Raw genomic sequence first — 16,141 nt, 5'->3', positions numbered from 1 at the left:
AAAACCACAATGAGATACCACTTCACCCCACTAGGACAGATAAAATTAAAAAGACAGAAAATAAGTATTGGGAAAATGTAGAAAAATTAAAGCCTCCCTACATCGCCAGTGGGATTATAAAATGGTGCAGCCACTTTGCAAAACAGTATGGTAGTTCCTCAGAATGTTAAACATACAGTTACCATAAGACCTAGCAACTGCACTCCTAAGTGAATAACCAAGACTCTTGAAAACAGAAGTACACACACACACACACACAGTGTGTACAGGAAAAAAAGCAAACTTGTACAGGACTGTTCATAGCAGCCAAAAAGTAGAAATAACCCAATGTCCATCAACTGATGAATGGATAAACAAAATGTGGTACATATCCATTCAATAGAATATTTTTCAGCACTAAAAAGTAGCAAGTTCATACATGCTACAACATGGATGAAACTTGAAGACATTATGCTAAATGAAAGAATTCAATCACAAGAGGCCATTTATTGTATGATACCATTTATATGAAATGTCTGGAATAGGCAAATCTATAGAGATAAAAAGTAGATTAGTGGGACTTCCCTGGCAGTCCAGTGGTTAAGACTTCACCTTCCAATGCAGGGAGTGAAGGTCTGATCCCTGGTTGGGGAGCTAAGATCCCACATGCCTTGCAGCCAAAAAAAAAAACACCCCAAAACATAGAACAGAAGCAATATTGTGACAAATTCAATGAAGACTTTTTAAAAAATGGTCCACATCAAAAGAAAACTTAAAAAAAAAAGTAGATTAGTGTTTGCCTAGGGCCGGTGGGGGCGGGGTGCAGGATGCGGCTGCTAATGGTATGAAATCTTTGGAAGTGATGAAATGCTCTGAAATTAGATAGTGGTGATGGTTGCACAGCTCTGTGAATATACTGCAACCACTGAATTATATACTTGAAATGGATGAGTTTTGTGGTTGTGTTATATCTCAAAAGAACTACCATTTAAAAAATGTATTAATAAAGAAAAAGAAAATCATTATTTTTTGGCCACGCCGTGCAGCATGCGGGATTTTATTTCCCTGACTGGGGATAGAACCCGTGCCCCCAGTAGTGGAATCGTGGAGGCTTAACCATTGGACCGCCAGGGAAGTCCCAGGAAACCATTTTTGAAGATGTTTCAGGGAATGTATAAGTAAGAAGGCTGGTACAAACTACTGATGAAACCATTCCTTTCCAATTGCATCCTTCAAAGAGAATAAGAGGCATGGAAAATCCAAGATGAAAACATGTGAAATAAAATGTGTAAAACACTTCCTTACTGATTTTGGTTCAAAGCTAAGGAGTCATTTAAATAACATTTGTATTGGAGCTGGAGGAATCAGGCTCCCTGACTTCAGACTATATTACAAAGCTACAGTAATCAAGACAGTTTGGTACTGGCACAAAAACAGAAATATAGATCAATGGAACAGGATAGAAAGCCCAGAGATAAACCCATGCACATATGGTCACCTTATCTTTGATAAAGGAGGCAAGCATATACAGTGGAGAAAAGACAGCCTCTTCAATAAGTGGTGCTGGGAAAATTGGACAGGTACATGTAAAAGTATGAAATTAGAACACTCCCTGACACCATACACAAAAATAAACTCAAAATGGGTTAAAGACCTAAGTGTAAGGCCAGACACTATCAAACTCTTAGAGGAAAACATAGGCAGAACACTCTATGACATAAATCACAGCAAGATCCTTTTTGACCCAGCTCCTAGAGAAATGGAAATAAAAACACAAATAAACAAATGGGACCTAATGAAACTTAAAAGCTTTTGCACAGCAAAGGAAACCATAAACAAGACCAAAAGACAACCCTCAGAATGGGAGAAAATATTTGCAAATGAAGCAACTGACAAAGGATTAATCTCCAAGATTTACAAGCAGCTCATGCAGCTCAATAACAAAAAAACAAACAACCCAATCCAAAAATGGGCAGAAGACCTAAATAGACACTTCTCCAAAGAAGATATACAGATGGCCAACAGACACATGAAAGAATGCTCAACATCATTAATCATTAGAGAAATGCAAATCAAAACTACAATGAGGTATCATCTCACACTGGTCAGAATGGCCATCATCAAAAAATCTACAAACAATAAATGCTGGAGAGGGTGTGGAGAAAAGGGAACACTCTTGCACTGTTGGTGGGAATGTAAATTGATACAGCCACTATGGAGAACAGTATGGAGGTTCCTTAAAAAACTATAAATAGAACTACCATACGACCCAGCAATCCCACTACTGGGCATATACCCTGAGCAAACCATAATTCAAAAAGAGTCATGTACCAAAATGTTCATTGCAGCTCTATTTACAATAGCCAGGACATGGAAGCAACCTAAGTGTCCATCATCGGATGAATGGATAAAGAAGATGTGGCACATATATACAATGGAATATTACTCAGCCATAAAAAGAAATGAAATGGAGGTATTTGTAATGAGGTGGATGGAGTTAGGGTCTGTCATACAGAGTGAAGTAAGTCAGAAAGAGAAAAACAAATACAGTATGCTAACATATATATATGGAATCTAAGGGAAAAAAAAAAAAAGGTCATGAAGAACCTAGTGGCAAGATGGGAATAAAGACACAGACCTACTAAAGAATGGACTTGAGGATATGGGGAGGGGGAGGGGTGAGATGTGACAGGGTGAGAGAGTGTCATGGACATATATACACTACCAAATGTAAAATAGATAGCTAGTGGGAAGCAGCCGCATAGCACAGGGAGATCAGCTCAGTGCTTTGTGACCGCCTCGGGGGGTGGGATGGGGAGGGTGGGAGGGAGGGAGATGCAGGAGGGAGGAGATATGGGAACGTGTGTATATGTGTAGCTGATTCACTTTGTTATAAAGCAGAAACTAACACACCATTGTGAAGCAATTATACTTCAATAAAGATGTATAAAAAAAATAACATTTGTATTTCTGTAATATTAAGTATAATACCAATTTCAGTAAAATAATAGAGTTGGGGAGTTATGGCATGAAAGCAAATAACAGCTCCATTTTCCTCCCCAGAACAAAGTATATTAAATTAATTATCCAGTCAGTTATCCAGTCACATCAAAAATATATAATCTTTGTGCATAGGGTCAAGACTACCACTCTCTTCAATCCAGGTTGGGTGGGGGGTAGGGAGGAGCCATTGATATTTACTTCTTGCGGGGGGTGCACCTGGAACTGTGTAGTACTCAGACTATACAGGTGTACACAGGATGGCATCATTTGAAAGAGAAACAATAAACTTTTAAAATTAAAGTTCCCCCTTTTTGCAATCAAAAAAGCAAGTTGCTATTGAATACACATTTCTAGGTACCTTGAGAAAAAAGGGATTGTGCACAGATACAGAGGGACTCTAGTGGTTCAGCAAAGGTTAGACTGAGTGAACTTGCTCTGCAGATTTTTATGAACTTCAAATAGATACTTGAGAAAGGCAGGTTTTAAAATGGTATACAGTTGTCCCTCAGTATCCATGGGGGATTGGCTCCAGAACCCCCTCAGATACCAAAATCTATAGATGCTCAAGACCCTTATGCATAAAATGGAGAAGTATTTGCATATAACCTACACACATCCTCCAGTATACTTTAAATCATCTCTAGATTACTCATAATACCCAATACAGTGAAATGCTACGTAAATAGTTGTAGATGCATGGCAAATTCAAGTTTTGCTTTTTGGAACTTTCTGGAATTTTTTTAAATAAATATATTTATTTTATTTATTTATTTTTGGCTGCCTTGGGTCTTCGTTGCTGCATGCGGGCTTTCTCTAGTTGCAGAGAGCAGGGGCTACTCTTCGTTGTGGTGCGCAGGCTTCTCATTGCGGTGGCTTCTCTTGTTGCGGACCGCAGGCTCTAGGCACGTGGGCTTCGGTAGCTGTGGCACATGGGCTCAGTAGTTGCGGCACATGGGCTTAGTTGCTCCGCAGCATGTGGGATCTTCCCGGACCAGGGATCGAACCCTTGTCCACTGCATTGGCAGGCGAATTCTTAACCACTGCACCACCAGGGAAGTCTCTGGAATTTTTTAAAAATATATTTTCGAGGCACAGTTGGTTCAATCTGCAAATGCAAAACTCATGGATATGGAGGACTGACTGTACAAAATGAAAACACTGAATTCACAAGTATTTCCCCAAGAAACAGCTTGGAGGAGGTACAGAGGGGACTCCCAGCCAAGATTGGCTCTGAGGGGCTCAGGGCAGTTAAAAAAAGACCCCTAGTGAGAGCCCAAGATTGGGTGACACCACTTTCTTCCAAGTTTTACTGGCTGAGAGAGCCTGAAATAGATCATATCTCACCCACTAACACACAAAAGGCACAGTTCTAGGCTTAGCTGCAATCAAAGAGGGTCCCCCCTTAACAGGGGAAAAAGTCCAAAATGTTGTTTCTATTACTGAGAAATATAGCTTTTAGCTACTCTTTCATAACAAATATACTTTTACATCTATGAAATGTCCCAACCAGTTTCTTTATCACTGTCATGCCAAGTTGTGAATATAACTCGTTGACTCAGTCATGTGGCTGGGGAGGAAGGTCTCTATGTCTTAATGTTTCATTTTCACTGTCATTTTATCTAGTTGGTTCTTATTAACTGCCATGTTGATGCCTTCACTTGTTTTTCTCTTCCTGCCAAGCACTTTGTCATGTTACATGTAACAATAGTGTTAAGATTTTTTTTCCTAATATCTTATGGGGATGTCTGGGAGGATTTGTCATTCCGCCCTAAAGAACACAATGTCAAAAAGAAGTTTGAGGCTAAAACTGAAGTCTTTTTTTTGTCAGGGGAAACAAGTTTCTCAATGCCAGCTGGTGAACATAATTGGTTCTCTGGTGGCATTATTCACAGCTTTTCCCTCTGTGCATCTCTTTCTTTTTTTTTTTCTTTAGATGCCTTCCATCTTGCTTGTTAAAAGCAAAGGATATTTCAGAGAATTGGAATTCATTAGTCTTCCTAACAGAGGGAGTCTATTTAGATCTAAATTGGTGGTTAGCAAATATACAGATAATTCCCGCACATTCTTATTTATCTTTCCCAGTTCCAAAGACTATAGAAACAGATGCCTCAACGTCTGGCTGGGAGGCTCTAGTCAATGGACTGGAATACAAAGGAATCTTGGATTCAGAATTGACAAAACTCAATAGAAACAAATGGAAACTCTTCCCTGTTAGTAGATTATCTCTATAATCAGATTTCCCTAAGGTACACATAATACCCAGAAATTCTAAGACAAGACTGTAGTCCTTCATGTAAACAAAACAGGAGGCAAAACATAACGGAAGGGAGGGGCACTGATGAAAGCTGGGCTGAAAGCTCTTCACTCCAAACAAAAGTTGCCAGCAGTTCAGCTGCTGGTAGATGCATCCAACAAGTTATCTATTCACATTGGGAGTGTCCTTGTCTGAGCAGAATTTGTGAGCGATTTTTATCAAGTCCTTCAAACCAGCCCTGCCTCTGGAACGAACTTTAGGAGCAGCCCACCTGAATGTAATAGAGACATTTGCAAAGTATATTAGACTAAGTCGTTCATAAAGACAACCCTAGAATTGTACTCACATATCTTAATTAATTGGTTAGACAAATATCTACCCAGTAGCTTTGAAGTAAGATATACTATGCTGCATATTGTGGGAAATAGGACCATGAGTTAGAAAATCCTTCCCTCAAGTAGCTATTAGTGTATGTGACATTTTAACAATTAACTATGGGCATTAAGAAATATACATACTTCGTTGGATTCAAAAGAGGGAGACATTGCTGTCAGTTTGGAGAATTGAGGAAAATTTCTCTTAGGAGCTGAGATTTGAGGACTATAATATTTGATAGATGGCAAATGAAGAGGAAAACACTTTCATTGGAGGAAATAGAAGAATTAACAGCATATAGGCAGGAAACAAGAAGTTCAGGTTCATTGTAGCATTGAGTACATGTAGAAGATAAAGTTAAGACAGTAGATAGGAATAAAACTAGAGGGATGGAATATAAGATTTTCCCATATTCCTGAAGGCAAGTTTTCCAAATCCAATAAAATATGTCTAACCATATTCTTGTAAAAAATTAGTATACTTCACAACAGTGGAGAAAAGCATATCTTTGAAAAAATAATGGTGTTCTCCTTACCCACCATAAGGGATATAATTTTATTTTCTTTTATTGGGGTAGGAAGAAAGAGTTAGATTAAAATTTTCAATTTGATACAGCTGTTCCAAGGGAATTAGTAATATAAAGACTTTACTCCTTTTCTTTATCTCCAAATAAGCCTCTAAAGGAAAGCCTGAGCAATTCAACTTCACCTTCATCAATATGAAGTCAGAAAGTAGAAGAATGAGGAGAGACCTAGAAACCTGTCTTCAGCTCTTAACTCAAGGCTGATTCTATCTCTTCCCTGGAGTTTCATATAACATGGCTCATATCGTGTCTTTATTCAAATCATGCTTTTCCCATTGGACAATGTCCGATAAACAATATAGACATAATAACCCACTGACAACTAAATAGCAAGGACTAATATCTCTTAAGTAAGTGAAGATGCAGCCCCAGAAAATTGTCTCCAAAATTCTAGTTCAACATCCAAATAGAAAAGAGATTTAAAGGAGTTTTCTATTGGAGCTTTGTGTAAGACTAGGTCTTTTGGAGAGTAAGGGTGGGCGTTTTCTGGCATTTAATTAAACAGTATTTTCTAGGATCTTAGATATAGTACTTTTACTAGTGTGAGTGGGAAAATAAAGCTGAGAAAAGTGAAATTGTGTGCTAAAAGGAGGATTTTTTGTGTTTCATTTAAATGTACCTGCTTATGGCCGCATAGCACAGGGAGATCAGCTCCGTGCTTTGTGTCCACCTAGAGGGGTACGATAGGGAGGGTGGGAGGGAGACGCAAGAGGGAGGAGATATGGGGATGTATGCATATGTATAGCTGACTCACTTTGTTATACAGCAGAAACTAACACACCATTATAAAGCAATTATACTCCAATAAAGATGTTAAAAATAAATAAATAAATGTACCTGCTTATGAAGAAATAATGAGTAGGGGTTTATCTAAGCTCAAGGAAAATTATGTTAAAATAACTTCATTAGATAAAAAATAATTTAAACCGTGTTATAACAGAAAATTTATACTTTCAGTTTTAAAGTATTTATTTTTCATCAATTTCAATACCTGAGTCTCAGTCAAAAAATCAGAGTCTCTGATTCATAGTGCAGCACTAAGATATTAACATAGAGAAACACCTCCATTAAAATAAATTAAAGAGAAATTATTGAATTATTTTTTTAAAGTACGTTAAAATAATAATATTGTATTGTAGGGCGTATTATGTATGTAAATGTAAGGGGAACAGGTAAATAGAATTTTACTGTTGTAAGATTTGTACATTTTATATGAAGTGTAATAACATTAATTCTAAGTACATTGTATTAAGTTAATGATGGGTATGGAAATACCTAAAATAATATCTAAAAATAATACACAGAGGGATTGCAAAAAAGCTAATTTGATTTTAGAGGAACTAAAATCAAATATTAAAAAATATTTAATTTATCCAAAGTAAGGCAGGATAAGGGGAGCAGAAAACAGAAAACAGATGAGACAGCTAGAAAACAAATAGCAAGATGGTATTGGTAAATGGACAAAACACTTCCATTAAAATGCATAGATTGATGGGTTAAAATAGCAATACCCTGGAACACTACTCAGCAACAAAAAAGAGTGAACTATTGATACACACAACTTGGATGAACCTGAAGGGAATTACACTGAATGAAAGAAGCCAACCTCAAAGGTAAGATACTACATGGTTCCATTTATATAATATTCTTGAGATAACACAATTATAAAGATGGAGAAGGGATTTATTGGTTGCCAGGGGCTAAGGGTTAGAGGGGAGAAAGGATTGTGGCTATAAAGGAACAGTACCAGGGAGCCCTGTGGTGATGATTGTGTAGCTTGATGTGGTGGTAGTGGTGGTTACACAAAGCTACACATATGATAAAATTATAGAGAAACATACACACACATGCAAATGAGTATATGTAAAACTGGAGAAATCTGAATAAGCACCAAAGTCCATTTTCTAGTATTGATACTGTACTGTATTTTTGCAAGATGTTAACATTGGAGGGCATTGGGTGAAGGGTGCACAGAACCTCCCTATAAATTTATTAGCAACTTCCTGTAAATTTATAGTTATTTCAAAATAAAAAGTTTAACAAAATGAAAGACCAAACTACATGCTCTGTCTAAGAGATGACTTTGAGTACCACAGAAATTGAAAATAAAAGGATGGCAAAATACATACCATGCAAAAAGTAAGCATGAAAAAAACTTCAAGAAAAAGAATATTACCAGAGATAAAGAAGGGTATTTTATAATGGTAAAAGGTTCTGTTTGTTAAGAAGACATACGATCTTAAATGCGTATGCATCTAATAACAGGGAAGAGAAATAGACAAACCACAATTATAATTGGGGATTGTTATACCCCTCTCTATGAAATTAATAGAACAACTGGACAAAAAAATTGTTATAGGAGATTTTAACAAAATTATAAATACATCTATTGAATTTACATTTATAGAACAGTGCACCCTTCTATTCAACATTGCACTAGAGGTTCGAGTCAGGGCAGTAGGCAATAAAAGGAAAGAAAAGCTATAAAGATTGGAAAGAAAGACGTACAGCTTTCATTATTCGCAGACAACATGATCTTCTACAGAGAAAATCTGAAAGAATCTACAAAAAGACTCAAAAATTAATGAGATGGCAGGGTCACAGGATCAAGGCCAATATATACAAATCAGTTATATTTTTGTATGCTAGCAAGTAACAGAGACCCAAATTTAAAATACATTTATATTATTAAAATTTTAATTCTCTTTCTTATCAAAAAATATCATTTATAATAGCATCAAAAATGTGAAATACTTAGGGATAAATTTAACCAGATATGTGCAGAACACTGAAAAACACTAAACATTATGCAAAGAAATTAAAGAACTAAACAAATGGAGAGATACACTGTTGTCATGGATTGGAAGCTTATTGTTAAGATGTTGATTCTCCTTAAATTGATCTATAGATTTAATGCAATCTCAATAAAAATCTGGTAGTCTTTAAAATAGAAATTGATGAATTTTCTTAAGTTTATATGGAAATGCAAAGTACCTAGAAGAGTCAAAACAATTTTAAAACAGAAGAATAAGGTTGGAAGACTCACACTATCTGATTTCAAGACTTCTGTAATGCACAGTAATTGACACAGTGTATTGATGTAAGGAGAAATATATTGATTAGTTGGACAGAATAGAATGCAAAAATAGACCAAAACTATATAAAGAACTTCTGCAACTCAATAATAAGGTAATAAACAACCTATTTTTTTAAAAGTAAAAGATTTGAGCAAATACTCTATTTTAAAAGATATACAGTTGACAAGTAAGCACATGGAAGGATGTTCAACATCATTAATTTTTAGTGAAATGAAAGTTTAAAACCACATCGAGATATCACAAATCTACTGTGTGGTGACAAATCTACTAGAATGGTTAAAATTTAAAGAGATTGACAATATCAAGTGCTGGCGATCATGTGGAGGAACTGAAACTCTCAGACATTGCAGGTGGAATGCAAAATAACACATCCACTTTGGAAAACAGTTTGGCAGTTTCTTATAAAGTTAAACATAGACTTATACAACTCAGCAATCCCACACCTAAGTATTTATCCAAAAGAAGTGAAAACGTATGCAAATGTTTATAGTGACTTTATTCATAATTGCTCCGATTTGGAAACAACCCACATCACATGTCCAACAACTGGTAAATAAGTAAACAAATTGTAGTACATTTGTACAATAGAATACTGCTACTGATATATGCAACAACACAACACTGATGGCTCTCAAAGGCATTATTCTAAGTGAAAGAAGCCAAAAACCAAGAATAAAATACAAAATGATTCCATTTATATGACATTCTAGAAAGGCAAAACTATAGGGAGAAAAAAGAAAATCTGTGGTTGCCAGAGACTGGGGCTAGGGGGAAGGGACTGGCTTAAAACAGATGAGTTTCAGGGACTTCCCTGGTGGTCCAGGGGTAAAGAATCCCCCTTACAATACAGGGGATGCGGGTTTGGTCCCTGGTCAGGGAACTAAAATCCCACATGCTGCAGGGTAATTAAGACCATGCACCACAACTACAGATCCCAGGCACCCTGGAGCCCACGCGCCACAACTAGAGAAGAGAAAACCCACATGCCACAACTAGAGAGAAGCCCACACACTGCAACGAAAGATCCTGCATGCCTCCATGAAGATCCCGCATGCCGCAACTAAGACCTGATGCAGCCAAAAATAAATAATAAATAAATCTTTAAAAAAAAGATGAGCTTCAGTCTATATAATTTATACCTCAAATTTTAAAATGCATCCAAATTTCATAGGATGCAGTTAAATTAGTGCTTGGAAAACTTATAACTTTAAATGCTAAAATTATAAAAGAAAAAAGGTTTAAAATCAATGATATACCTTTCCACTTTAAGAAACAAGCTAAAGAAGAACAAATTAAGTACACAGTAAGTAGAAGAAAGGAAATAAAGATAAGAGTAGATATCAGTGAAATAGAAAACAATAAGGAAAATTCAAAACCAATATTTGGTTCTTTAAAGAAATAAATTAAATTGATAAACATTTGGCAATATTGGTCAAGGGAAAATAAGAGAAAACACAAATTACCAATATGAGGAATGAAAGAGGCAGTATCACTGGAGATCCTTTGGACATTAAAAGAATTAAAAGAGAATATTATGAACAAATAAATTTGCAACTTTGATGAAATAGACAAATTCCTTGAAAAATACAAATTACCAAAACGGACACAAGAAGAAATAGAAAATTTGAATATTCCTATATATGTTAATGAAATTGAATTTATATTTAAATACCTTCCCACAAAGATAACTCCAGTCCCAGATAGTTTTACTGGTGAATTTTATCAAACATTAGGGAAGGAAATTATCCATGTTACACAATTCCTTCAGGAAATTGAGGAGGGAACACTTTTCAATGAGTTTTATAAAGCCAGAATAACCCTGACACCAAAACCAGACAAATACATTACAAGAAATAAAACTGTAGTCCAATACTCCTCATTAACATAGATGCAACCTACAATAAGTAGGAATTCAAATCCAGAAATATATATCAAGATCAAGCGGAGTTTATTCTAGGAATGCAGGGGTGGTTTAACATTTGAAAATCAATCAAAAATAATTTACCATATTAACTGCATAAAACAGAAGAATCATATGATCATTCAAATTGACTGAGAAAAAATTTGATGTAATTTAGTATCATTCATGATTTTTAAAATATCTCTCAGCACATAGCAAATAAGAGGGGACTTTTTCAACCTGATAAAGATCATCTATGAAAAATCTATAGCTAACATCACACTTAATGGTGAAAGATTTTTCTGTAAGTATGGAAACAAATAAAAATGTCTGCTCTCACCACTTCCATTAACACTGTAGTAGAGGTCTTAGGCAATGCAACAAGACAAGAAGAATAAAGGGCACACAGATTAAAAAAGAAAGAAGTAAAACTATTTGCAGATGAAATGATTGCATATGTAGAAAATATTAATCTGAAAAACTACTAGAATTAGTAAGTGAATTTTGCAAGGTCACAGGACACAAAGTCAGCGTACAAAATGAATCCTATTTCTTTATAATGACAACAAATAACTAGAACATTTAAAATTTTAAGTAATATTTATAGCCACATCAAAAATACTTTGGGATAAGTTTAATGGAAATATGTATAAAACTTCTACATTTAAAATTATAAAACACTGCTGAAGACCCAAATAAATGGAGAGACATACCATATTCAAAGACTGGAAAACTCAGTGTTGTTAAATGTCAATTCTCCCCTAAATTTCTCTGTGGGTCCCACACCATTCCAAGCAAACTCCCAGCAGGTTTTTTATTTTTAATGAAGTGTGACAAACTGAATATAAAATTTATGTAGAAGTACAAAGGTTCTAAAAAGCCAAACTATCTTAAAAATGAAGAACAAAGTTCAAGGACTTACACTATCTGATTTCAAGATATCAGATAGTCTGACACTTATAAGTTAACTTAATTTTCAGCCAAGACATCAAAGCAATTCAACGGGGAAAGGAAAGCCTTTTCAAAAAATGGTGATGGAACAAATCCATTCTAAATGCAAAAACAAAAACAAAACAAAACAACAGCAAAAAACTTTGACCTATGCCTCACACCATTACAAAAATTAATTCTCAAGATCACAGAACTAAATCTAAGGAGCTAAAAACTATAAATCTTCCGAAAGAAAATATAGGAAAATATTTTGGTAAACTTGTAGTAGCAAAGATTTCTTAGACAGTACCCAGAAAGCACTAACCATAAATAAAGAACTGGTAAAAAAAATGGACTTCATTAAATTTAAAAATTTCTGTCCATCGTAAGACCCATTAGGAAAATGAGTAGGCAAGCCACAGACTGAGAATAAACATTTGCAATACATAGATGACAAAGGACTTGTGTCCAGAATATATAAGCAATCCCTATAAATCTATAATAAAAATACAACCAACAAAATAAAAAATAGGAAAAGACTTAAACAGGTACTTCACAAAGAAAGATATATAAGTGGCCAATAAACACATAAAAAAAGAGCCCTTAATTATTAGCCATGGGAAGTATAAAGAAAAACCACAATGAAATATCCCTACACGCTTACCAGAATGGCTAAAATTAAAAAGACTGATAACACTTAGTGTTGGTGAAGATGTGGGGAAATGGGAACTCTCATAGCTGATGGGCGGGAGTATACAATGTACAACCACTTTGTAAATCAGTCTGGCAGTTTCTCATTAAATGTACATCTATCCTATGAGAAGTGGCAGTTATTCCACTTCTAGGTTTTACTGAAGAGAAATAAAAACATATGTACACCAAAATACTTGTACAGAAATGTTCACAGCAGCTTTATTCATAATATACTAAAACTGGAAACAACCCATATGCCTATCAACAGGAGAATGGATAAACAAATCATGGTATAGCCATAACCAAATACTACTTATCAATAAAAAAGAAAAACTACTGATATGCACAACAACATGAATGAAGCTCAAAAATATGATGAAAGAAATCAGAACAGCAGTTGTCCTTGTGGATGGAGGGGATGATGATTGACTGGGAAGGAAATGGGAGATCTTTCTGGGGTGATGGAAATGTTTGACGTATTGATAGGGATATGGATTATGTGGGTGCATGCAATAATCAAAACTCATACTGTGCATTTCAATATCTGTATATTATACCTCAATTGGAAAAAAAGTTTTGAGAAGTAAATTGAAAAACAATTATTAAACTACTTTAACAAACAAGCTCAGTAAAGTCTGCTTTTAAAAGAAATCAAAAGAAATTTGGGATCTATTGATACTGAAGACTTTGTAATTAAGAAAAAGGAGAAAGAAGAAGCAGAGATAATTATACGGGCCATCACTGAGGGCTTCCTAAGACCTCTGCTAACTGCTTTACATGCACTTTCTCATTTAATACCCACAACAACCCATTTTTCAGACATAGTAGGAAAGATGAGCTTTAATAAACAAATCTTCCCACTACCCTTAGCAAATACCTTAGGTATAAAGTCCCTTAAAAACTCAGGATAGCAAGGCACTTTTTCCCCCCTTTTAAAATTTCAGGCAGTAAGTTGTCGAAGTTGTTTCATAAACCCACTACTATCACTAAGAAATGTGAACCATAGAAAATAATGCCTATTACCATTTTGGGTTTCAGCAATGCTCATAAAATATGTTCTGTGACCTATGACCACAATTCTTAAAACATCTTATTTCTGTGAAATTCCTATTTCTAGACTATCTGCCCTCACAATGTAAGTCGGGGGCTAGAAAGCATGATTTGCCTAATAAATATTTACCCCAGGCTCACTGCTGAGTCTAGCACAACTTCTCTATCAGCTCAACGAGAGTCTCAAGAATAAAACTTCTCCTAGACCCCTGCGTAAACAGCAGGTAGTTTTACAAAAGAATGATGGGACTAGGAGATGGTAAGATGGTCCTTACCACATCCAACACAGCGCGGACAAACACATCCAGGTATACTGTGGTGGCCTGGGTCCAGTTGTGAACTGGCCTCACTTCCTTGTGGTATTTCTGTAATAGCTGCTTGGTGAGATGACGCAGAGCAGAACTCCTGGGATGAGGGGTATCTATTGCCAGGATTCCTGAAAAAGAAAACTATCATCGTTTTCATCGTTTATGAAAATAAAAGGAACTTAGCATCTTTAGGACACTTCAGACTGCTCAGGACTCAGTGGCTCCTAGCAAGACATACTTTTCAGCTCATCCAAACTGCTTAAGTTCACAGCCAACTAGCGGGCTTATTGGCAGACACTTATTTAAAGTAAGCTGATGACATAGAAAATAAACTTATGGTTACCAAACTGGAAAGAGGGGGAAGGGATAAATTAGGACTTTGGGATTAACAGATACACACTACTGTATATAAAATAAACAACAAGGACCTACTGCATAGCACAGGGAACTATATTCAATATCTTATAATAACCTACAATGGAAAAGAATCTGAAAAAGAATACGTGTGTGTGTGTGTGTATGTGTGTGTGTGTGTATAACTGAATCACTTTGCTGTATACCTGAAACATTGTAAATCAACTATACTTCAATTAAAAAGCAAAAAAAAAAAAAAAAAAAAGCAAAGTAAGCTGATGGTCTAAGTGCCCAATGGAGAAATCTCATTGTAAAGATAAATAAATCAACCCCATCTCTGAGGATGCAAACTTGCACCTACAGTTCCATTTTTACAACAATCTTGCATCTTGGAGACAGCATCCTTTCTTTTTTCCATATCACCCCCTCCCGGTACATAGGAGAAAGCTTCCTATGCACTTAGCCAACATTTAACTTCCTCTTTGGATTTTTCTTTGGATTTTCCATTTGTAATTCAAAATCACACTGAAAGCCCAAGCAGAAACATAGACAAACCAGTTGAACCCAGAGATTTGTGTGGATTTCTGAATAATGGGATTAGTGAGATTCCAATTCATATTTTTCTCCTCAAAAATGTATCTTTTCTCTCACTCTGCCTTAAAATGCACTTGTCAGAAAATGAGATCTTCATTTTGGGAAAATTCTCTGTGGTTCCAGGGAACAACCATTTCCTATGACCCAGGAATCTCGATTTGTAGAGGAGCCGTGATTGGTGTTGAGGCCGGGAAGGCCAGGGGAAAGCAAGCAAGAGAAATGAGCACCAGCAATTGGAAGTGACAAATCTGTGAGGGCTTTCTCGGAATTGCAAAAAGATATTTTGTTCACCAGCTTTGCCGGCCCCTGGGGAATTCAAAGCTTCGCTAAGTCATTGGACTGAAGCAAATTGCACACCTCCCGCCAACAGCGCCTGAGTGAAATCTATCCGTAGTGTCCTGCGCGTGAATTCACCTCGGCTCTCAGCAGTTTTGATGGTTATTTTGATGAGCTGCTGAAGGCACGCAGGATCCAACAGAAAACTGTAAATGAGATATCCTCTCCCCATGCGACAATCCTGTTTATGCCCATCTCTTTACGAATGATGCTGTGTCACTTGCTGCCGCAGGCAGCAATTTCTATATTTATCAATGTCGATGTGACCAAAATGCTAACAACGGTGCTGGAGGTGCAATTCCAGACTCATTGTGGGCAGTGGAATATTCACTTCCATTACCATCTGAACTGGGAATCTAATTAGCGTTTTAACTCCCTAACTATTCACCCGACAAGACGCCAGAAGTGGCAACAGCTATGCTGGCATGCGGGACTAAGGTGGGTGGCTTGCATCAGGCATCATCTTTAGTTTCTGTGAACTGTGATTGTCAAAAAATGTGCTGTGAATCTCTCTACCTGAGACTGTTTCTCGCTGGCGGACCCTGGGGGGAGAGAATTCTGGAGCCCAAAGCAAAGCTGGTCTGGTGCTTTTCCTGAGAATTTCGCTTTGGGCAAGTTCACTCTTACCTCCCTTGGAAGCTCCCAATTCAAGTCCCAGTTGGGGAACCACTGAAATGTGCCTGT

General features: G+C 36.3%; 1 protein-coding gene across 1 annotated transcript in view; it reads right to left on the bottom strand.

The window, feature by feature from the left end:
• Positions 1–16,141, bottom strand: part of HTR3B (5-hydroxytryptamine receptor 3B) — a gene marked incomplete at its 5' end in the record, with an annotated part of 76,200 nt that overhangs the window by 20,228 nt on the left and 39,831 nt on the right. Inside the window, one exon of the mRNA XM_082343941.1 lies at positions 14,141–14,301. Within this exon, the coding sequence (XP_082200067.1) occupies positions 14,141–14,301 (161 nt within the window). The remainder of the gene's footprint in view (positions 1–14,140; positions 14,302–16,141) is intronic.

This window comes from Balaenoptera borealis (assembly GCF_965194805.1).
Source record: "Balaenoptera borealis genome assembly, chromosome: 11".
Classification (NCBI taxonomy): Eukaryota; Metazoa; Chordata; class Mammalia; order Artiodactyla; family Balaenopteridae; genus Balaenoptera; species Balaenoptera borealis.
This window is presented reverse-complemented; position numbering and strand designations above follow the sequence as displayed.